Below are 24010 nucleotides of genomic sequence, written 5' to 3'. Positions count from 1 at the left end.
ATCAATGAAGAAGACATCTTTATATGGTCATGTATTATTCAGTGTCTTCTCCGTCACTGAACTTGGTTTAGTGATTTGGTCTCAAGGAGATTCGTTGTCATTCTGCTGCAATGACCAGACTTACTGATAAAGCAAATTGTGGTCTTTTGTGGGTAGAGTTCATGTGCTGCGCCATTCATGCTGATCTCATCCTGCAGAGGCATGCTGATGCCTGGACTACGTGTTAGTGAGGGCAGCACCCTCAGCTGTGGAGTAGTGGGTTATCAAGGGACATGCTTTTTTTGTGTGTGTGTGGGTTGTCCTGTGGGGGGGGAGTATACTTTGGAACCGCTAGATAGAGATATTTCTCTCCCTGGCCCCACTCCTTGGGAACCACTGACAAAGAATATCATTACAGTAAGCTAAGCTTTTGAAAGGCTAATTTCCTAACAAAACAGACAATTTGGCTATAAGCAAAACATTTTCACATTTTAAATTTGGGAAAATTAAGTCTCTGTACTCTCAGGTTAGAGAGAGATAGTTTTTATTATTTATAATCAATTCCACGCCTGTGTGGGCCCCCTCCCCAACTATAATCCTCCATTCAAAAAAACAATAGGAGGACTTCCCTGGTGGCATGGTGGTTAAGGATCCACCTGCCAATGCAGGGGACATGGATTTGATCCCTGGTCCAGGAAGATTCCACGTGCTGCAGAGCAACTAAGCCCATGCGCCACAACTACTGAGCCCACATGCCGCAACTACTGAAGCCTCGAGCCCATGCTCCACAACAAAGAGAAACCACTGCAATGAGAAGCCCTCGCACCGCAATGAAGAGTAGCCCCGGCTTGCTGCAACTAGAGAAAGCCTGCGCGCAGCAACAGACCCAACGCAGCCAAAATAATTAATTAAAAAAATTAAAAAAAAAAAAGGGACTTCCTAGGTGGCACAGTGGTTAAGAATCCACGTGCCAATGCAGGAGACATGGGTTCTAGCCCTGCTGTGGGAAGATCCCACGTGCCTTGGAGCAACTAAGCCCGTGAGCCACAACTATTGAGCCTGTGTGCTGCAGCTACTGAAGCCCGCACACCTAGAGCCTGTGCTCCGCAGCAAGAGGCCACCGCAACGAGGAGCCCATGCACCACAATGAAGAGTAGCCCCCGCTCACCACAACTAGAGAAAGCCCATGTGCAGCAACGAAGACACAACACAGTCAATAAATTTTTTAAAAAAAGGAATCCACCATTGACAAATTAGTGTATATTATATATTCCTTTTGTTTTTTTCTCTAGGGGACTTGCTTTATTTTAAATCAAGTATACCTGTTGTTTTGTGACTTGCCCTTTTAATCTTTCTGGATATATTCCCATTATAGTATACCTACCTCATTTATTTGCTGCAAGGATGTCTAACAGTTTATTCATACCTTTCTCTACTGATAGCTAGCTACCAGTAGTATATTAAAGTGTCAGTTTTTGGGCTTCCTAGGTGGCGCAGTGGTTGAGAATCCGCCTGCCAGTGCAGGGGACATGGGTTCAATCCCTGCTCCAGGAAGATCCCACATGCCGCGGAGCAACAAAGCCCGTGCGCCACAACTATTGAGCCTGTGGTTTAGAGCCCGTGAGCCACAACTCTTGAGCCCATGTGCTGCAACTACTGAAGCCCACACGCCTAGAGCCCGTGCTGTGCAACAAGAGAAGCCACAGCAATGACGAGCCCGCGCACCGCAACAGAGTAGCCCCCACTCACTGCAACTAAGAAGAAAGCCCGCGCACAGCAAAAAAAGACCAAAAAAAGACCCAACACAGCCAATAAAATAATAAATACATAAATAAATAAATAAATAAATAAACTGTCAGTTTTCCACACCTTGGTCACCAGTGGATATTAGGCGTAAATTTTTTGTTTTATTTGAATAGACAATAAACTCACATGGTTGAAAATTATAAGGCACAAGGGGCAGATAATCTACCCTTGCCACCGAGTTCCTGCCCGTGGAGGTAGCTGTGTGTCAGTTTCTTGGGTATCCATCTAGATTTTTAGTATTGATAAATAAGGAAAGCATATTGTGTTAGTTTGCTAGGGCTGTTGTAAGAACACGCGGACCAGGTGATTTGAACAATGGGGATTTCTTTTCTCACGGTTCTGGAGTCTAGAAGTCTAAGGTCCAGGTGTTGATAGGTTTAGATTTTCCTTAGTCCTCCATGGCTTGCAGGGGACCTTTCCTCTTCACACAGCACTTCCCCTACCTCCACACCCCGTTTCTGTGTCCAAATTTCCTCCTCTTAAACAAGAACACCAGTGAGATTGGATTAAGGGACCACCCTAATGGGCTCATTTTAACTCACATTACCTCTTTTTTTTTTTTCTTTAAGAACTTTTATTGAGATACAATTGACGTACAATAAACTGCATATATTTAAAGTATACAATTTGATACTTTTTTTCTTATTAGTAATGTATATATGGCAATCCCAATCTCCCAATTCATCCCCCCACTGTCGCTTTCCCCACATGGTGTCTGTATGTTTGTTCTCTACATCTGTGCCTCTATTTCGGCCTTGCAACCCGGTTGATTTGTACCATTCTTTTATATTCCGCATATATGTGTTAATATATATTTGTTTTTCTTTTCCTGACTCACTTCACTCTGTATGACAGTCTCTAGGTCCATCCATGTCTCTACACATGTCCCAATTTCGTTCCTTTTTACAGCTGAGTAATATTCCATTGTATATATGTACCACATCTTTATCCATTCATCTGTTGATGGACATTTAGGTTGCTTCCATGTCCTGGCTATTGTAAATAGTGCTGCAATGAACATTGGAGTGCATGCATCTTTTTGAATTATGGTGTTCTCTGGGTATATGCCCAGGAGTGGGATTGCTGGGTCATATGGTAACTCTAGTTTTTCAAGGAACCTCCATACTGTTCTCCATAGTGGCTGTATCAATTTACATTCCCACCAACAGTGCAAGAGCGTTGCCTTTTCTCCACACCCTCTCCAGCATTTACTGTTTGTGGATTTTCTGATGATGGCCGTTCTAACCGGTGTGAGGTGATACCTCATTGTAGTTTTGATTTGCATTTCTCTAATAGTGATGTTGAGCAGCTTTTCAATTCACATTACCTCTTTAAAGGCTCTGTCTCCAAACATAGTCACGTTCTGAGGGACTGGGGTCTAGGCCTGTTGAACATGAATTTTGGGGGGACACACTTCAGCCCATTACGTGTGTGTAGGCAGGTAGTTACAAAACGTATAATTTTGATACTTGTATAGATTTAACTAATACCTTAGTGGTTTTCGTAAACTTTTTAGTATCTTTTCAGTAACCTTTTTTTCAGCTAAATATTCAGGGATTAGATTAGTTGTCATTCCAGAGATCTAGAGCTGGGTGGCAAAAAAAAAAGATGAAAGGACCATATCTTCATGTGTGTAAAGATGGGCTGATGGAAGGGAGAGTAATCCAGCTTCATAGCATGACTTAAAGGGACCTGGTGAACAGAGACTAACTGTCCAAATCCAGTACTGAAATGGGACGAGAGGAGGAGGAACAGGACCTGACTGAATAGCTTCAGCCTTCACAGCAACAACAACTCACTGACGGGAGAGCTCTTCAGACAGCAGCAAAAGGTAGCTGGAAATCGGGTTCTTTTGTTTAGGAAAGTAAAAGGGGCTTTGATTGGCTGGTATTATTACACAAAGATGAGAAATGGGGAAAAAGTGAGAGATGTGGAGCAAAGCAGGTGACTGGTGGCAGGAGGGGTGGGAGCAGCTGCAGAACCCTGAGGGAGCAGGTGGGAGGGGAGAACTGGGGCCTGCATCTTCCTGTTCAGGATCAGGGGCCCCAGTGTTACAGGCCCCATGGCCAGTTTTGTGATGATGGGTGCTTTCGTGCTGTCTGTAGATGTAAAGCCTTTGAGACAGAGTTCAGGGTTAAGAAAAAGGCAAACTACTGAACTTGGGAGGATGGACGGATGTACATTTGACAGTCGATGTAGCAATTATAATGTGACACGTGGAAAATGGAAAAGTGCACATTCGTCAATGACTTAATGTTTTTGTCACCGTCCCCCTTGAGAAAAACTCCCTAGTTGAAGTTAAAACATATCCTGTTTTAAAACCTGGTGTTTTACATTTTTGTAAAACCTTGTGTAAGCTTGCACTTTAATAGCATGACCCGGTGATGCCAGTTCCACAGTGTCAGCGGCTTGTGGGGCAGGGAAGTGTTAGGTAGAAAAGAGGATCTGTGTAGTCAGTGGATTCTGAGAAGTTACCACCATGGACTGTCAACCAGAAGGTGCTTTCGTGACCATAAAGTGAAAGGACATGGGTGTAGCAGGGTGGAGGAGAGACCGATGGTCTCTACGTACATGGAGAACATGGCCACCGCTGAAGCATCCTAGGTGATCAAAGAGGACCGAACCCAATTTGTGCATTTTATTTGGATCACTTTGGGAGTGCTAATGTAGATTACAGGTTTAATGCTGAGCTGCGTGTGCTCAGTGGAGCCTGATGCCCAGGGTGCTACTGATGTCCCCCAGTTGGTCTTGTGTTCCAGAACTTTAGGTGACAGCACCTACTACCAGATCTGAGTTTTGCCGGCTCTTTTGCTTTTTTTTTTTTTTTGCTTTCTTTTGCTTTCCTAATGATTGGCCCCTAGTTTTCCCCTTACACCAGTCCTGGTTCCATCCGTTCAGCTGTCCTATCCACGTGCCCACTGGCTTTCCCAGCGCGGCCCACCTTTGAGGTCCTACCCACTCCTGTGCTTATCGCTGGATCTGCCTTCACGCTCCTTCAAAGAGGCAGTCGTACGTGAAATCTGCTACTTAACTACCGTGATCTACTTCCACAGGGCCTGTGTTACTTGTTCCCATCTCTCTGTCACAAGCCTGGTGACAAGGCTATTTGCAGGGCACCGCTGTTGTGTGGCTGAGCCGGGATCTGAACCTCTTCGCCCTACAACTTCCTGCTTAAACACCACGCCTCTGCATTATACGCTCATTGAGGGCAGAGCAAACTATATACAGTAAGTGAATGTGCGGGTCTTTCCAATGAGCATGTCAGACATTACTCCTGGATTTCTAGCTGAGTATCTTTTTCTGCTCTCAAAACTCTGGCAGCTAGTTTGAGGCGATCTGAAATCTGTAAAATGAGTTACGATATATGTTAGTTTGAAGACTTTCATCAGGGGAAACAGGACTAAAATGGTAGTAGTGGTGGGGTGAGCAGCACTTTAAAAAATTCAATATTGGGAATTCCCTGGCGGTTCAGTGGTTAGGGCTCATGCTTTCACTGCCAGGGCTGGGGTCTGATCCCTGGTCAGGGAACTAAGATCCCCCAAGCTGCACAGCGCGGCCAAAAAAAAAAAAAAATTTCGATATTGAACTTCCAAAATCTTGGACAAACATCTTTATTTAGGAAATCAAATAAATAGGGTAAAAAATTATGGTAGCAACTTCACACAAAGATACAAGACCAAACTTAGAATTACTTGCTCAGGTTATTCAGAATGGAACAAAATTCTTCAAGTGCTCACAATTAGCACAGAAAATACCTGGTTATATTACTTGCTTTTCAGTGGGCATTTACTGATTTACTGTAAGATTCTACGCTATTAGAGTATAAAAGAGGCCACTCCTGCGCTCTCCGGTATACAGCCTAAACAGCCAAGAGTGCAAGTGTCGATGTGATGCAAGCTTTTCTTTGTTTACAATTCTAAAACTGCCTTACAACTTTTTACTAGTACAGCTATCAACAGGCTCACTTAATCTTTAGTTTACTATCTGAGGGAAAGGGAACATAAGAACATACGTGTCACTTTGGTCCAAGCTTCCCACTTTACAAACAGGGATCCAGGATTCTAGAATTACAGCAGGCTCACTGTTCCTGGTCTCTGACAGGGGCAGGCCTGTGGCATTTGGCACTGCAAAGCTGTCTGCTCCGGTTTCTTGGGCGGTGCTGTGTATACTGCCTATACATTTTTATAACATCTCTAGATGTATAGATGAGCCCATTCTCTACTGCAGAAGCTTTCAGTTTTAAATTTGCCTACCAAATCTTGACAATGACATTTGGTTCTGGATTCTTACATAAAGATCAAGCTATCTGAATGGAAAGTCAAAAGCTTATTCTCAGTTTTTAAAATAAAAAGATTTCAAGATTACCAATTAAAGAGCTCGTTATAAATAACACTGTTCACAAGCAAATATCAATCTGTTGATAATCGTAAGAAACTGAATGTACTATTTTTAAATATGAAAGCAATTTCATTACGTTTAGATAAATTGAGACTACAAGTAAAACTTTCCCATGCTATTTAATCGTTACTTACAATGTACACATTCCTGAGTATACCCCATTGTAGTGACATTGTTTTCTTCTGAAGTTTTTGCATTCAGCTTAAAAGGTGTTTCTTCCCAAGAAACTGAACTTTTCTGTCAAACGCGCTTGATCGAATAGGAGAATTGGGTTCATAAAATGGATTCATTGCAAACTAGAAGAGAAGAAAATATTAAGGTGCGCTTGTCAAAGTAAAAAAGCTGACAAATGATAGGTCTCTAAAAGGAAAATATTTTAAAGTTTTAAATTAAGTCATTAACGACATTCAAAACAAAAGTCTGAAGACCACATTTTTAAGTTTCAATGATGTTCCACTGTTAAATATTAACATCCCCTTAAGGGAATTTCTGTCTTGGTGTTTAAGGGGAGTACCTGCGGCAAAACCCATGGTGGCATGTATGGTTAAGTGCTGCCTGTGTGAGCAAAACCAACTCCTGGGATCCACCCTGTGTGTGAAATACAACTATACTCATGTTCATTATCAAGATATGGGTTCATCCGAAAGGCCCTTTGGCTGTATAAAACACACAAAAAATCTGCCACATGCTCGGAGTGAAAGAAAAAGTTGTACCACACTGCTTTTAAAAGTTACTCTTGTGTGGTAGTTTTTTAACAATCAGGTTTTTAATATTCTCCTTTAACACAAGGTGAGTGGTCAGTTTCTCAGATAATGTAATGAGTATATCATAATACGTGTGAGGGAAAATTAGTACTGGATGAATCACAAATGAGGAGTTACCAGCTTTTATACCTTAATCACTTGATGTTGTCCATCTGTATAAGAGGGCTAAATATTCTTACTTGCTACTTCTCACTAGGAATATTGATTGTAAATTCTGCTGATATGCAAAAAAGTCTTGTCCAAATAAGAACATTTAAATTAAGAATATACTGTTAGCACTGCAGTTTAACCACTCACATCTTATTACTATTTAATTTTTTCCAATTAAGTATCAAGATGTGCAAGTGGCCCCTTTCTCCTTGAGTGACTTTGATAATATGTGAATCACTTCCTACCAGTCTATGATCGACATTCATTGCATTGTAACTTACTTGTTAAGTAGATGGAAAACATTTTAGATTAAAATTATGAAGCAACTTCCCTTATAAACAGACTGCTTTTGTCTCTCTCTTTAGGGCTCCCTCATAAAATCAACTATATGCACCAAAAGGGGGAGAATAAAACTGATTCAAAAATAACTACGAGCTGTTGTCCTGAATATGTGTTAAGCTGGTGGTGGAGGCCTGCCTGGTGAGGGAGCTGCCAGGAGCAGTCCTGCTGGGGGAGAGCTCAGCTGAGTGGAGAACTGTGCAGTCTAAGGGGGCTGCTTCAACAGGCCAGTGTCCTGCCAAAGTTGGAATCTCTTACAATCAGATTTTACAAGGTACAGAACATACTATACCTTTATGTATAAATCGTAGACATCAGTAAAGAAGTTCTTTATTCCGTCTTCTTGCCTGACGTCATGCAGCATAATAAACCTCATATGTGAAACAATTAAGGTATAATCTTCTTTAGAAATGAAAACTGAAAAGCGATCAGTTGATAACAATATTCTTCAAATGAGTCACATGCAGTGTATTTTGCGATGGGAAAGGTGAATCCATAAGTTCACCTTAGGTTCAAAGTTAGGTTAGTTTTATCTTGAAGAGAACATAATCTTTAAGTTAGAAAATAACTACAAAATAAAATCACCCTTGATAATAAGGTTCAGATAAACCTTAATTTTATATATGAGACTTGGTTTTAAAGTTACCTGTTAAACAAAAGGTGAGTTTTTTCCCCTAAAAAAATAAAAGCCCTGTAAGTGGTAATTTTTATCTAACACTTTGCAGTCCACAGACTCAGAACCCGGCATCAGGGTCCCACACTGGTCTAGTTTGTTACCCCAACCTTTCGTTAGAGTGCTTTATTAAACAGGTAAGGATATGACCCGCAGTGACGAATGCTGAAACAAACCACTCATTGAACTTGTCCACCGTCTTCAAGTACATGTTGTTGGACAGCCACATGTTCTCATCTACGAGGTCGAGAGCAGCATGAGCTATGAACTGGTTCAGATGGCGGTGATCATCCTAGGTGACAGCAAGCAGCACCAGATTAACATTTCCATAAAGTGTCAAGAACAGCCACACCCTCTGCAAATTCTAGACACAGCTTTCTCATGGCGGGTGGGGGGAAGCTTTCTGCTTTTACTTCGGATCATTACTGTCATGAGACTTACAAAGGTCTTCAATGTTTTCATACTATTTTCCAATCTGGTATCTAAAACTCGATAAATAGAAACAGCCAGTTACTTATTAAATGTGTTCAAGAAACTATGGATATTTTAAAATTTCGCAAGAAGGAAGTTAGCAAGTTCTGTAACTATTTAAGCATGTGAAAAAAGGGTACTACATTAAAAAAAAGTAGATTCTACTTTCTTTTCTTAATTTTTCTCCAGCCCCCCCTGCCCAGCTCAGATCCTGCTTTCCTGCTTTCAAGAAGCTCACATCTTTTTCGAGGAAGACAGGAAAAAAGGTAGGTTGGGCTAAGGAGGCGGTGAGGAGAGCTGCTGACACAGGCCTCGGGTGGGGGTGGGGGTATGAGGCGGGGCTTTAGGTGCCGTGATACTTGGTGACCAGTGGAGACAGCCTGGCACAGTCCGCCTTGAGGTGTAGGGAACTCACATGGCAGGGGACTTGGGGGTGGCAGGCGGCTAGGCTCAACCCCAACTGTGTGCAGTCACCTGTGCCAATAGTGTGAGGCACTCCTGTGAAAGCCAGGAGTGTCCTTTTCATGGGCAGAAAAGGCGTAACTGAAAAAGTAGGACTGTTCCACCAGAATGTGGAGAGGGAATTCACAACCAAGAATGCAGTCTCACTCCCGTGGGATTCTTACTTTCAAAGTGCATTTTTCAAAGAACACCCCTGTTAAAGTTGAATTTGTACCCCCTTCCCCGATTCCTATGTTGCAGTCCTAACTCTCAGTACCTTGGAATGTGGCTGTATTTGGAAAGGGGGTCACTGCAGATGTAATAAGTTACCATGAGGTCATGCTTACGGTCGAGTGGGTCCCTAATTCAATGACTGATGTATTTATAAAAGGGGGAAATCTGGAGACAGTCATGCACCCAGGGAGAAGCGTACATGAAGAATGGAATTCTGTGGCCACAAACCAAGAATTGCCAGAAGCTGGAAGAAAGGCCTGGAACAGACCTTCCCTAGCATCCCTGGATGTGCAGGGCCCTGCCAACAGCTTGATGTCAGACTTCTGGCCTCCCCAACTGTGAGAACAAGACATTTCTGTTGTTCTAAGGTACGCAGTTTCTGGTACTCTGTGACGGCAGCCCTAGGAACAAATATAACTTCCTTGCTGAGGAGGCTGTTGATGTGACTGGGCTGCCAGTTGCCCTGGAACCCCTTGCACAGGTAAAGCATGTTTATACTTCACTCACAGCACTGTGATGAAGCTAATTTAATCCTCAGAGAAATGGATGTGTTTTGTCTGGCTCACAGCAGTGTTTTCCTTTACATTTATGATCAATCTTGAGAGATTAGAAGAAAACTGTAGAAATGGTTTACAAAGGTGAATGGTAGCAGGAGAAAGAACTAAGATCAAGTCACGTGGCACTATTTTTCCATGCACTGCTTTGCCTACCACAAGGCCTCTGGAGTGAAAGAAAAACTATATATAAGTAGCTGTATACCACACAAAGCAGCTATTGCTGCAGGGATGCCTCACATCTAAGTTTTAATGAGCAGTGTGCTCATGTGAACATGGGAAAATAATGTAGCAACACCTGCTAGGATAATACCTTGCATTTCTATCATATTTTAGTGGCAAGATCTGAATAGTTGAAAAGTGTCTTACACTGGACATTACACATCACAACTAATGGAGGTTGGGAGAAACACAGCATAACCGGTCAGCAATTTATTCGGAACATGGACTTGTACGGGGAGATGGAAGGGACCAGCTATTCTCATCCCAAGAGTCTACAGCTCTGTTTACTCTCAGTGGCAACATGTTCTTGAAGCTTGTTTTTCTGGAACCACTCTTGACAACAGAGTTAGGTGGCGTCACCGGGGAGGAGAGCACAAGGGTACCATGCGGCCAGTGGGTGCTGTGCAGAGGTCGCTGAAAAAGGCAGCCGTCTCAGAGGCAGCAGGAAGACATGTAAGTCGGGGTCTGTTTTAACCCTCTCAGGGATAAGTGGATCTAGCACATACGTCCTGCTGACAAGGGTGATTCACAGGGACAGAAGGGGCTTTCCTGGCATTTCAGGGCAGCAGCACCTGCTCCTGCAGACCCACTGCAGGTGAGCTATGTTTCTATGAGCTCAAGTAGCTGCCTTCACAGCGGGTGACACGGAACTGATGACCAGGGAGAGGAGACCCAGGGCATCCTGCTAGTACGTGTTAAGTGTGTGCTGAATTAGAGCATGAACAAACAATTCAGAGGACGCTCCTAGCTGGCTTCTATCAACCTCTGGGACTGCAAAGCAAGGCTCATTTAGTGGTGCTGGGTTTGTAGTTACCTCATTTGTCCAGATCTCTTCAGTTCTAAAATCATGTCACACCATTATCGTTACAACAACAGAACAATTGTTAGGGAATTTCTTAAGTTTCCATACGCACTTTGGACTCTGCTTTTCCAGCTGGCAAAAACTCCATTTCAAAAACTGGATTATCGTGGTGACCAACAATGACAAAGTAGAAGCTTCCAGACATTGTCTTCAATATATAATTCCTAATTAAATGAAAATAATACATATTTTTAGTACTCAGTACTGAAAACCAAAAACCAGGAACTGAAGACCTCCATTTTTTTTTTTTAAACTTAAACCTGAATTGTAGAGGAGGTGGCCCCTAAGCTTGGCATGCTTTCCAATATTCCACCGCAGATACATGACTTTTGGATGATACAAATTATTTACCTGTGATATGTCCTGGAGAATCAACTACAACATTTTCACAGGGAAACTGGAAAGACCTCTAATATGAAATCATAAAACCAACATTCTCACAGCTGATTCACTTTGTTGTACAGCAAAAACTGGCACAACAGTGTAAAGCAATTATACTCCAATAAAGAGCTAAAACAAAAAACAAAACAAACAAAAAAAAACAACATTCTCATGATCTGAAAGTGTGGAACGTTTAGGGTAAGCTGGCTTAAACTTGGACTGGACCAGTTAGCATTGGTGCTAACACCTGGGTTCTGATTAGGGAATAACTGGTTTGCCTTAGAAATTTTCAGGAAGGATGCTTCCGAGGAAGCTAAAAACCACTCTAGCGCATGTCATTTACAGAAAGGAGAGCTCCTAGAGCAGTCATCTACAGACTGTGTGGTACTTGTCTTCTTCCCACCTGAAGGGTCTATGCTATGAATGTCACTCTGCACATAAAAGAGCCTGTGATAGGCCTCTTCAAACACCACTTATGAGAGGAAGAAACAGTTTTGTACTCTAGAAAAGATGAAATCATAATCCAAAAGGAAGACATTGTGGAGCATTAAGAGGTCTTGGAGCTAGGGTTAATAGGTTTGTTAAAGGAATAAAACTAAGAGAAAGTGGGGTGGTGGGGGAGAAATCAGTGATTCTCTGGCTTTTAGCACAATCAAAACCTGCATGGATGGATGGACAGACAGGCGGACGGATTTATGTACGTATTTTTTGTACAAGGTGTTTGGAATCAGACAAAGCCAGGTTCACGTCTCGCTGTAGCAACAGAAGCGCAGGTATATGGAGCTGCAGGGCCTAGGAAGGCCTCCTTGTGGGGTGGGGATCTGCTTAGCTGGGAGCGTACAGTAAGGTGTGTCAGAACCCAGGGCTCATCAAGCCTCACTGGGACTTCCATGTGACAAAATCTGAAGACATCTGAGATGTATTTCCTGATGAATAGAACATTTTGTAGAGGAAATCAGGGCACAGATGGCACTTTTCACTCTGGAATTGGAAGGCTGTGACTGGAAGAAAAGGCAGATAGGAGACTCTTGTGGCATGATGAAGTGAGTTGGATTTAAAGGGTTATTTGGGGCAGCGGTTGACACACTACAGCCTGCGGGCTCAATCTGGCCTGGTGTGGCCTCTCACTACCGTCTAAGGCTGCTTCTGCCCTACAATGACAGAGTGGGGTGGTCGCCACAGAGACCATCTGGCCCTTTGCAGAAAAAGGGGGAAATGAGAAAAAGACCCAAATAGTAAAACTGGGCAACAAAGAAAGGCAGGAATGATACAAAAGCTCTGCAAAATTAGGAGAACTGGCAGTAATTCTCAAGCACAAATGAGGGATGGGAGCCTAAAATGACATCATTCATTCTTGCTGGAATAGGTCTCATAGCTGGAGTCTGCCAAGGGAAGGGCTTACTTTCTTCAGCACAAATATTTAAGCAGCAGCAGCAGGAAAGAAAAAATACTGTAAGGAAGATACTTCTCCCCCTACACACATTTAAGCAGCAGCAGAAAACAATATATGTATAAGGAAGATTATCCTCCTCCCCTCTTCTCCCAAATCCACTCACCCCTATATGGAGACCCGTGTCTGGGAGAAAAGCACGTGCTAAGAACAGCGTGAGGATAAACAGGGAACTGCAGGAAATACTGCATAAAGGGTTGATCACAAACTACTCAGCTACACAGAACCGGAGCTGCCAATCACGTGATTTCACACACTGCTGAAGAAGGGATGCAGCTCTCGATTCCATTCTGACAAGGAAAAGCTGAAAGGTGTAGTGGAAGAAAAGGAAGCTGTGGGAGAACATAACCACTTTGTCTCGGTTCTGAGACACATCCTCCCAGGGAACGTCCACAATCATTTAATACTTGGGGCTTCTGTGCCTAGGTGGTGAGCAGAGGTGGGACATACTCTGGAATTCCGTGCTGTGTTATACAGAACTTTCTGTGAGGATGGAGATGATCTACACCTGCTCAATCTTTCCATCACCTGAAATAGGGGCCCTTTAAGTGTCTCCAAAGTCTCGAGGTGTGGAGGTAGTTACACAGAGCTTGGAAATGGATTAAACTGGGGAGCTGCGGGAAGAATCAAGGATGTTTCCAAAATGTCGGGCAGAGGTGATCAAGCAGAATATCAAGATGATGAAGCTCTTCACTGAGAAAGGAAATAAGAAAGGGAAGAAAGAGGGCTGAAAATAAACAGGTCAATTTTGAACGTGTGGTGGTAGCCAGAATAGCTCCCCCAACCCCCAAGATGTCCACATCCTAATCTTGGGAACCTGTGCATGTTAGTCCATTCAATACATGGCAAAGGGCATTAAGGCTGCAGATAGAACTAAGGCTGCTCATCAGCTGATCTTCAGATAGGGCGAGGATCCTGGGCCTACTCAGGTGGGTCCAATGTAATAACAAGGCTCTGTAAAAGTGGAAGAGGGCAGCCCCAGAGGAAAGTCACGTGGAAGCGTGGCTGTGGGAGGATCGCCACGGAGACACAGCGTTGCTGGTTTTGAGGATGGAGGAAGCGGCCATGCACCAAGAAACTCGGGTGGCCTCTAGAAGCTGCAAAGGACAAAGAAACAGATTCTTTCCGAGAGCCTCCAGAAGGGACTTGAGCCCAGTGAGACCCGTGTTGGACTTCTATGCTACAGAACTGTAAGATGATAAATTTGCATTGTTTTCTGTCAGTAAATTTTGTGGTAATGTGTTACAGCTGCAGTAGGAAACTAACATGTCAAAGCTGAAAAAACCTGCAGGTATAAGAAAAAAGTAAATACTTAAGGAAGTGTCAGCAAAAAGGTAGAAGGTGCATTCTGTAGAGACTGGGGACAAAATGAGTTTATTTCCCATGGGACACAGGTTTCAGAGCCCCGTAAGAGGGGGTGGGGGGGTGGGCGGGCAATGGTGTGTCGAGGTGAAGCGACTCGGAGCAGTATGGGGATGAGAGTATGGACGAGAACAGCGGCTGGGTTTTTGCAGTAAGTATCCCCTACACCTAACACAGCCCCAAACATAAGAAGTGCTCAATGCTTGCTGAATGGACCTGCAAGGAGGGGGCTGTCATTGGGCAGTGTGGGTTGGGGGGCGGCGGGGTCATGGTGCTGGAACACAGGAAAGGGAATGCAGGAACAAGAGGCGTGGGGTAATTAGCCTCAACAAAGGAGGAAAACCTTCTGAAAGTTCCGAGCGCCAAGGCCCTTAGGGCCTGACTGATGAAGTCTGTGTCTGGGTGATGAACAGCATGTTTGTGAGAAGCTGCCACAGTTGTTAAGGTACCAATGAAGAAATCCCTTACAAGGGCAGGACTTGTTGGCTAAATGGAGGGGAGCCAGGGCTCCCATCTGGGGTGAAAACAGCTGTCTGTGGTGGCTAGAGTGTCTTGAGCTGCTTTTGAGAGGGACAACTAAAATCAACAAGGAGCTCTGGACTTCCCCGAAGAGACCATGTATAGGATGTAAAACATAGGACACTAACTAGTAACGAACATAAAAAATGGGACTGGAAACCTGTGAGGCTAGCATCAGACGGGCAAAAGCCCCAAACAAGCTGAAGTGTGTGGAATATGTTAAGAAAAACAAGACTTTTAGGCTACCATAAGGAAAAAGCAAGGGAGAAAGGTCAATTACTTGAGGCACCTGGTACATAAATAACACAGGACACAGGTGTGCTGAATTTGTTTTCTCAAATGATTTTTCACACAGCAAGTGTGGAAGCAGTGAGGTAGGCAGGCTGTGAACCCCAAGATAGGTATATTAAAGAAACAGTTGGGTTAACAACTGATGATATAGCTACTGGTCAGTGACGTTTGAGAAATCACAGGAACAGAAAAGATCTGTGCGGTCAGAGGTCAGTAACTGTTATTCCAACTTTGAGAAACAAAAAGGCTTATCTCCCAGTCTCAGTACTTCCAAAGAGATTAAAACACCAATAGAAATAGGTATTCAATGCCTGTCTTCAGTCAGACACCATGCTGGGAGCTTTTATGACAACACTATGTCACTTAATGTGACTTCCTAGACAAAAAGAGTGCCTTACTACTAGGAGATAGTATTCTAAAGATAACATGCTAAGGGCACTTATTTTATTATAAGGCTAAAGTTACGATTCTAAAGATCTTCACGGCTAGGAGAAATAGGTGATGTGAACAGGACAGAATGTAAAAGGATTTGAAATAAATTCCTGTATTTGGGCTTAAATCAACTGCACAATAGGATAAGGGAAACCTAGCGTAAGAACAGCTCATCTATGAGAACCGGTTTTCGTTTACTGCCAGCTCAATCTGTGGCAGCAATGTGATACAGTGGCCAAAAAAGCTAATGCAATTCCAGGCTGCATTAAGAGATGATGTCCTCATCACTAATAATACCATCTCTGGGGAACGTACTCAGTTCTGGGAATCACATTTTTAAAAGATCATTAACTCTGAACTGTGTGTGTTGGGAGGAGGGAGGCATCTAGGCTAGGGAATGCTCTGGAAACAAGACAAAAGCTACTGAAGGAACTGGGATGTTTAAACTGGGGGCGGGGGGGAGACCTTTTTTTTGTGGGGGCAGTGGGGTATGGTTCAGTGTTTAAATATGATGCTATCTAATGGAAAGGGATTTGACTAGGGATGGCAAATGGGTTTCCTCCTGTGAGCCCGTTCAAATCAACTGGCAGTGAAGGCCAGGAACTGGTGCTGAGAAAGATTCTGAGACTAAGGGTGGTCAGGGGGAAAGATTGCTGTGATCAGTTACCCACGTCTGCTATGGGTTTGGGAGAGGGCAGTGCCTACGGGAGTGCCAAATATTTGCTAACTCTGAACTAGACAGACTTTATTCCAGATTGTTCCAGAGGCCAAGCCTAGGGCTGCTTCTTTGAGGTTACATGGAAAGACATTTGGGTAATATAATTGAGAACTTTGTAACAATTAACTAGCAGGTGGCTTTGTGAAATATCCCCCACCCCCACTCACTAGAACTGTGTAAGAGGAGGCTGGAAGATCACTAGTGTCAGAGTGGGAGGATGAACCCAATGAACTTAGAAGTCCCCTCCAAGCAACTCATGGACACCAGTTCCAAAACCACCCATTTTTATAGCAAACCTCTTTACAGCTGCTACAGAGGAACTTCTGGAAAACTTTCCTGTGCTCCCAACAGCAGTGGCTTCAGTTGTTCTACAGACCTGGGGCTGCAAGACTAACCTAGTGTGGCACAAGACGTGTCCACTGCAATAAGCAGGATGAATACTGTTGATAGTTCTCTAATAGGACGTTTTCCTATTAATATATATTTTTTAATTTTATTTATTATTTTTTGGGGGTACACCAAGTTCAATCATCTGTTTTTATACACATATCCCCTCCTATTAATATTATAAGCAGTTCCTCTACCTCACCATAAGTGAGGATATGCTGGCTTTTGGACATTTAATTCTATTCAATTTGGGCACCAAAGGTGGGTAAGAGGGTCTGCAGACACAGATGTGTTATTTAACAGTATTTGCAACATATTAACACATCGTAGAACATTTTCCATCATCTCACTCTTCTGCTCAAAAGCCTTAATGCTATCAAGTACCAGTATCCAAAACCTAATCCCAGGATGCTCTGTTCAGCTTTTCTCAACTTCATTGCTCTACCTCGGCTACAGTGGACTGGTATACTTTTTTTTTTTCTCTCCCCAACTGATTGTGTCCACTCCAGATTGTTTTCTCTCTTTATGCCTGGAATACTCTCTCTGATTCCATGTGTAAACCTTACTCATCTTTCAAAGTCCAACCAGATCTCATTCTCCAAGTATTTCCCAACAGCAACCTACACGCTCTCTACCTCCTATTGAAGTTCTATCACTCTTGATGCCTCTTAAATCCTCTAGGCCTTTCACGGCCAGGGGTGAAAATTCATTGTGCTCTTCAGTGCTGTTCACAAAGCCAACACTGGCCCAATTTTGTCCTCATAGGACTTAGATACCTTATACCCACAGCATGGGGCTCTGGAGCCATGCCAGATGCCTCATTATTCTCCAAAGGGTCCCAATTTTTTTATTCCTTTCAAAATTTCTCCCCTTCCTCTCATACTTTTTGCCCACCATTCAAATCCTACCCAACAAGGCCCTGATGAAGGCACACTTTTCACAGATGTGCCTGCTCATGTCCATCCCCAACCACTTTTTCTAAAATCTTTACCCAGTCTACAGTACATCTTGGTTCTTAGCCAATTCTCTGGCTATAGTGTTTTCATTATTGCTTCTCAAAAGATTGGTTCCTTTTCTTTTTAAATTAGATTTAAGCATCTTGGGGACCCGGCTCACTTATCTTCACAGTACGCACAACGGTGGGTACTCGAAGTTGAGCTCAACCAGGGGCGAGTGTACCTCTCAGAGGGCACTTGGCAATGTCCACAGACATTCATGCTTGTCAGAACTGGGGGAGGGGTGGGGGGCGGGGAGCGGGCCATGCTACTGGGTAGAGAAACCAGGGATGCTGCTCAACGTCAGACAGTGCACAGGACAGCCCCAAAACCGAGCATTTTCCGGCTCCAAACGGCGATAGTGCCGAGGTTAAGAAACCAGGGGTGAGGTGAATGACCCAGTGAAAGGTACAAGAAAAGAAAGCCCCCAAGGAGGCAAACGTTTCCACGTTGAATCGTGGATTGGCTGAGTGGGCTGTGATGAGCTCAGTCGGCCCGGGGCAGCGGGGAGAGACAGGGCCAACACCCGGATCCCGCGGGGCCGGGGACATCCCGCAGAGCCCCGGAGCGCCAGCCGCCCACTAGCTCCATCCCCTACCTGCGGCAAGACGCCTGCAACGTAAACACCCAGTCAGTTCCCACGGCAGAGACCCGCGCTCCTCAGTTTCCGTAGGGACTCCCGAGACGGCCTTCGCGAGACTCCGTGGTTGCGCTCTCGCGATAGTAGGCGGAGCTTCCGGCCGCAGCGCTGCGCAGCCCAGCGCGTGCGCAGTAGCGCTCCAGACTAGGGCGGGTAGGCTTGGACCTTGGGGAGGGTTGGAATTCGCTCTGAGCCGTGGGAAGTTCGGCTGGTGCCGCGCGTTCTCTAGCCGTCTGTCTTGCGGTTTCTGCCTTCCAGTCGCGCGTGGGCCACAACCACGCCCCCACCCCCATCAGAACTGCGGAGAAAGGAAGCGCGCGTCTCTGCCTGAGTTCCTAATTCGGAGTGTGCGGCGGAGTGTTGGCTCTTCCTGTGCCTCCCGGTCCTCTGGGACAGAGGCAGGGCTTTTAAGGCAGGGATTCCTCTAGGCCTGGGCCTGCACCCCAGGCTCGGGCTCGAACGCGGGGCTGGGTGGGGCGGGCTCCGGAGATAGCCGACACCTGGTAGCTCAGGTGATACACCTTCCCCCTCCTCGGCGTATGCGGAAGTGAAACCTTTGTTTCCGTTAAAGCGCCTTTCCATCCTGGGTTTCTTAGGGCTTCCTTATCGTCAGAAATTCACATCCCCTCTGCCCGCCAGGTAACCCATAACCGTTTTCTCTTCTAGTTCACCATGCCCCACAAATCTGAAGTGTTGAGTCAAGATGAACTGCGCAAAAAGCTGTACCAGACGTTTAAGGGTCGGGGTATACTGGACACACTCAAGGTATCAGTTTTAGGCATATCTGTTCAATTTTGCAAATGTAACCTGTAACAGGTAGTCCACATGTAAATACATTCATGTCTTGAGTTTTAAAAACAGTGTGATATACAGATTGTATTGGTGAATTACATTGGTTTGTTCCTGTGTAACTTTTAATCGTGAGACAAACACCTTTTAATAAGGTTAGGTTTGTTTTAAAAATTTGGCTTACAGATTCCTGAATTAATAAGTGGTTTTATAATACTCATTTGAATGGAGGATATTGACACCATATAGAAAACATTATGGGACTGCTTACTGTGGAAAAGTTGGGGGAAAGAAAAGATTTCTTCTTTAAAATATATTGAAAGGTAAAAATACTTGAGCAGCAAATATTTCTTAGTGCACTTCATGTATGAATTAACATCAAGGAGTAGGATTAGCTCAAATGTGTTTTCAATACTGTATACATTTCATAAGACCATTTACACTTAAAATGGGAAATTAAGGAAAATTTCTTCTCTCTCCGTTGTTTTTATAACTTAAAAATACTCAGACTCATCTGAAATATAGAAAAGCATACAGGAGAAAAGTCATCTCTAATACAACCAGTAATTGGCATAATGTGTGTATTTGTGTATCCTCTTTAATATTATATGGTGAGCATTTCCTTATGTCCGTGTTTCTTGAAATCCTCATTTTGATTGGCACCAGGCTCATTATTTGGACACATGGATAATTTATGCAGGAGTCCACTTTTATTGTATATTTAGGTTATACCCAGGTTTACACATTCCTTCAATTTCATCTCTCACTTGTTGCCTAGGATAGATGAAGTGGTGTTAATGAATCAAAGGGTGTGAGCGTTTTTAAGGTTCTTGGTGTACCCGTCTTGTTCTAGAAAGGTTGGAATACAACTGACCCTTGAATAACACGGGTTTTAACTGCTCAGGTCCACTTATATGTGGTCTTTTTTTAATAAATATCTCCTACAGTACTAAAGTATGTGTGGTTGGTTGAATCTGCTGATGCAAAACTGGGGATATGAAGGGGGCTCCTACTTCAGTTTATATTCCGCCAGCAGTTTGAGAATGCTTAGCTCTCTTGAATATTATGATCATGACATGTTTTAAACCAATCAAGATTGAGAAACTCTTCTATTATTTTAACATTCTTTCAGTTATCCATGAGGTTGCACATATTTTCTGGCGGTTTGTATGCTTTCCATGGATTGGCAGTTCATGTTCCCCTTGTCTTTTTTTTCCCTAGGGTGCTAGTGTTTTCTTATTTGATACGAGTTCTTTTAATAGAAACTTAATATTTTTCCATTTTTGTGGCGATACTGTGTGTTCAGTTTTAATTTGGCTCTAAAAATACTGAAGTTTCATTTTTATATGGTACAATATGTTGTTTACTGTTTTTTGCTGATTATCCTCAGTAAGTCATTTTCCACTGAGAAAGAATATTCACCCTTTAAGTTTTTAGAAAGGCTTTGTTTTTTATGGTTAATTCCTTAACCCACCTGAAGTTAGTTGTATATCACACATTAGTCCATTTCTTATGCAGAATAGTTCTTGCATCTGAGCATGGCACATGTTCTTTTACTGTCCTTTGGATTTGGTTTGGTAGGGTTTTACTTCATGTTTATATTCACAATTGATAATGACATATCATTATCCTTTTTTGAGCTATCCTTGTTTGGCTTTGGTATCAGGATTATGCTAGCCTTATTCACTTTACAGCTGCAGCCTATCTTTAGGAGAAATACTGTTTCTTGTTTGCAGCTGGCCATTCAGTTTGTTATCAAGCTTGATCAATGACAAGGGTGAGTTTTACTTTCTCAGTCTGAGGTAATCTACTCTCTCAGTTTAATGGCCTGGATGAGTTCTAATTTTTAAAATTCATTGAAGTTTTTAGTGGCCTAATTCACTTTCTCTCTGGGTGTTTGAAAAGAGTTTGTATTTATGGTTAAGTACAAAGTCATATTGATATCTGGTACGTGAAGTTTATGAAATCTTTTTCCTTATTTTGAGTCTGTCAGTTTCTGAGAGATGTGCTGAGGGTTCATAAGTCTCGTCTCTCCTACTCCCCCTCCCCCCACAATAATTGTCCTTATTTCTTTTTTTCTTTTAGAGCAGAGAAAGGTTTGTTGCAGGGCCAAGCAAGGAAAACAGGTGGCTCATGCTCAAAAAACCTGAACTCCCCGATAGTTTTTGGGGAGAAGTTTTTATAGGCGAAATTTGGGGTGAGGGCTCTGTCCATATTTCTCTCTTAGGGACGTTGCAAGCTTTAATTCTGAACAGATTTCCCTCTTTGCACTGGCTGCTGGAAAGCCCCCAAGCCAGTTTTCAGATTCCTTCTAGCAAGTGCTAGATGGCATGCTTTTTGTATGTATCAAGATGGAAATTCATCTGTAATGTCATTCCACTGTTTGCTGTTCTTCTTTTCCTTTTACCCTGCTTACATCCCTCATTTAATTGTTACCATTTCAGTACTTGTTTGCAAGACACCCTAAATCCTTTTGTTAATTAACCTGGATCTAAATATGTTTCTTCTTTAATATGTTACAAATTTAAGCCACTAAATTTTACTGGTGGAAAAGGCTTTAGTTTTCTCTTTTCAGTTACTCAACTGTATCAAATGAGGCAAAGCATGTGTATTCTGTTTAGTGTAAATGTGTTTTACTATAGGGTTTTAGATATACAATTTCTGTTCTATATATCGTTCTATATTAGTAGTATGGAACTAATATATGTTCTATTCTTCAGCTGAAGGATAGAAGAAAGAAATGTAACACGAACTCCATTTGTTTGTATTCTGTTAATAACAATTCCTTAGATGTTGTTTACTGCTGAATTCTATGAATCTAGGCAGTGTACTCTTAAGCTTGGCCAAATTGTATGTTCCCAGATTGTGTGCAAAATAAATTAAAACAAATATCCAGTATGATTAATTTAGGGGATTTTCTTAAAACCCAAATGAGTAATAATGCTGGTGTTATAACCTTGAAAATTAGCCACCTTGAGCCTAAATTTCCTCACTTATAAAATAGGGGAAAATTATTATATTTCAGTGTCTAGAATTGTAAATAGTCCATGTGAAGGTGAATTTTAAAAAGCCTTTTTTGGGTTTACTGATGTCTCTCTTGTGTATATTATTTCCCTTTTGGGAACCTAATTTTATCTTGTTCAGTATACTTTAACCCAGTATTATTTTTGTATCCTCCAAAAATCTGCAGAAAGGTGAGGAAGTAGCAGGATTTTTTCCTGTATTTGATACCCCAATGACACGTTGCTCAGCTGGGCTCGTAGGGAAGTGAAGTTAGTCTCACCACGTTCTGGCTCCTCACCAGTTCACTTGGAAGCTGGTGAAAGCAAGCTGTTCCTCCCAGAACCCACTGGGCTGCTTGTCTCACAGGGTAAGAGTGTCCACGGGGAAGTCCCCAATTTGTGGCAATGGATCTAGAACTATTCTGGAAAGAAAAGGATTCTAATTCATGTGACAATTCTGTGTACCCCCTGTGGGAAAAAATCATGAAATTTTTTTTTCCCTCTTGTTTCATTTTGTATTTGATCTAGACGCAGCTCAGAAACCAGCTAATTCATGAACTGATGCACCCTGCACTGAGTGAAGTACAGCCCCCGTCCGTCTCAGTGGAAGGGAACTCCTTGTTAATAGGAGCTTCCAACTCTCTAGTGGCAAATTACTTACAGAGATGTGGTTATGAGTATTCACTTTCTGTCTTCTTTCCAGAAAGTGGTTTGGCAAAAGAAAAGGTAACATTTTTGCTTTTCTGTTTCTGAATTTTCTGTAAACAGCTTCTCCCTCAGATAATAGCTAAGTGTGCCTTGCTAGCTGGGTGTGTTTTTTGTTTATCTTTGAAATTACATCATGTATTTATTATAATGTGACAGGAATATGAAATCTGGCATTGTTATCAATTCCTTGGTATCTTGATTTGTCTTTATAAAATTGTGATGTTTTGGAGCTAGAATTGATCTGACACTCCATGTCGTCTGAGGACCTGAAACTGCCATTTATGTTGAATGTCTGGTGTGAGCCTGGCACTGCTGGTCACTCTGCAGGTGATCCATGTGTTACAGATGAGGGTCCAGGGTCTAGAGAGGTGAGGCGATTTGCTCAAGGTCACGTGATTTGTAAGCTGCAGGGCAGTAATTCTAGATCTACAGTGTGTTCTCCTGACTATGCTAGTCTCTTCAGATATACGTCGTCTTTGTGATTACATAAGAAAAGTGAGGAATAAGTAACTTTTAAATACCCATGGAGTTCTTAAATATTAAAACACCTTTTACCACTTTCCTAATTATTTTAACTATCTCTCCACCAACCATTGAACATACTAGTCACACTTTTTATTTTAAAGGCAGATATAGCAGACTTTCTCTATTTTTTTTAATACTTAATTTTTTTAGTGCAGTTTAGGTTCACAGCAAAAATGAGCAGAAAGGGAGATTGCCCATCTGCTCCCTGACCCCACACATGCACAGCCTCCCCCGCTACCAACATTTTCTACTATGTAAATTTTTACATTCAGTGGACCTACATTGGCACGTCGTTATCACCTGAAATCCATAGTTTACATTAGGGTTCACTCTTGGGGTTGTCCCTATGTTTTTACTCTGCAGCTTGGCCATAATTGTCCAAAAGTATGTATTTGGTTTTAAGAGAACTATGCTGTTATTATCAGAAAAACTTAAAATTTATGCCATATTCATTAACAGCCAAACTTTACCGGCATTAGGAATTCTTTGTTGATCCTTCCATCTAAGTTTCTAACTACATTTCAGAATTTTGCTTCTTGAATTAATAATAGTCAATTATATAGTTATAGCAGTGATTATCTAGTTCACACACTTAAAGGTTTCTATACTATAAAATACTGTGCAGAATATTCTTTAAAGGAAAACTTACTGAAAATTATATCAGGGTATATGTTCTCAGGGTAGAGATAGTAAACAAAACATACTATAGTAGAAATATATGTTCAGAATATTTACTCAATATTTGGCCACAAAAAATATATCTAAAATAGTTTTAGACATTCATAGTTGTAAAGACAGTACAAAGGTAGTTTATTTACATTTTGAAGCAATAGTAATGAAAAAACTTCATTGTAATTGCAAGACCCTGGAATACACCCATATATTCATTGGTGCCTTAGACATTTGAGCGTTTGTTAT

At 42.5% G+C, this 24010-nt stretch overlaps 2 protein-coding genes across 8 annotated transcripts in view; one reads left to right on the top strand and one right to left on the bottom strand.

Moving 5' to 3' along the window:
* Positions 1-5386: 5386 nt before the first annotated feature.
* On the bottom strand, positions 5387-18177 carry TRAPPC2 (trafficking protein particle complex subunit 2). Its single transcript, XM_057718371.1, has 5 exons — positions 18027-18177; positions 10946-11057; positions 8258-8401; positions 7729-7815; positions 5387-6479 (listed from the first exon to the last, which is right to left on the bottom strand). The coding sequence occupies exons 2-5, from the start codon at positions 11036-11038 to the stop codon at positions 6381-6383; spliced, it is 423 nt and encodes a 140-aa protein (XP_057574354.1). The 5' UTR covers positions 11039-11057; positions 18027-18177; the 3' UTR covers positions 5387-6380.
* OFD1 (OFD1 centriole and centriolar satellite protein) overlaps positions 10480-24010 on the top strand; it is a 74215-nt gene continuing 60684 nt past the window's right edge. For 3 of the 7 annotated variants that reach the window (XM_057718370.1, XM_057718367.1, XM_057718366.1), the window contains exons 1-2: positions 18628-18833; positions 22388-22585. In XM_057718370.1, coding sequence (XP_057574353.1) covers positions 18741-18833; positions 22388-22585 — 291 coding nt within the window. In that variant the 5' untranslated portion in view covers positions 18628-18740. Of the gene's footprint in view, positions 10485-18225; positions 18481-18544; positions 18581-18626; positions 18834-22387; positions 22586-24010 lie in introns of those variants that run through there. The other 4 variants (XM_057718365.1, XM_057718363.1, XM_057718364.1 and 1 more) reach the window with 4 other exon arrangements.

This window comes from Hippopotamus amphibius, chromosome X (genome assembly GCF_030028045.1).
Source record: "Hippopotamus amphibius kiboko isolate mHipAmp2 chromosome X, mHipAmp2.hap2, whole genome shotgun sequence".
NCBI classification, from domain to species: domain Eukaryota; kingdom Metazoa; phylum Chordata; class Mammalia; order Artiodactyla; family Hippopotamidae; genus Hippopotamus; species Hippopotamus amphibius.
The sequence above is the reverse complement of the archived record's forward strand: the minus strand, read 5'-3'. Positions and strand labels throughout refer to the sequence as shown.

Coding starts and splice junctions, on each gene's coding strand:
- TRAPPC2 (XM_057718371.1), bottom strand. CDS start 11,038: ATGTCTGGAAGCTTCTACTTTGTCATTGTTGGTCACCACGATAATCCA. Junction 7,816..8,257: donor CAGCATTCGTCACTGCGGGT/CATATCCTTACC, acceptor TTAATTGTTTCA/CATATGAGGTTTATTATGCT. Junction 6,480..7,728: donor TCTACGATTTATACATAAAG/GTATAGTATGTT, acceptor CTTCTCTTCTAG/TTTGCAATGAATCCATTTTA.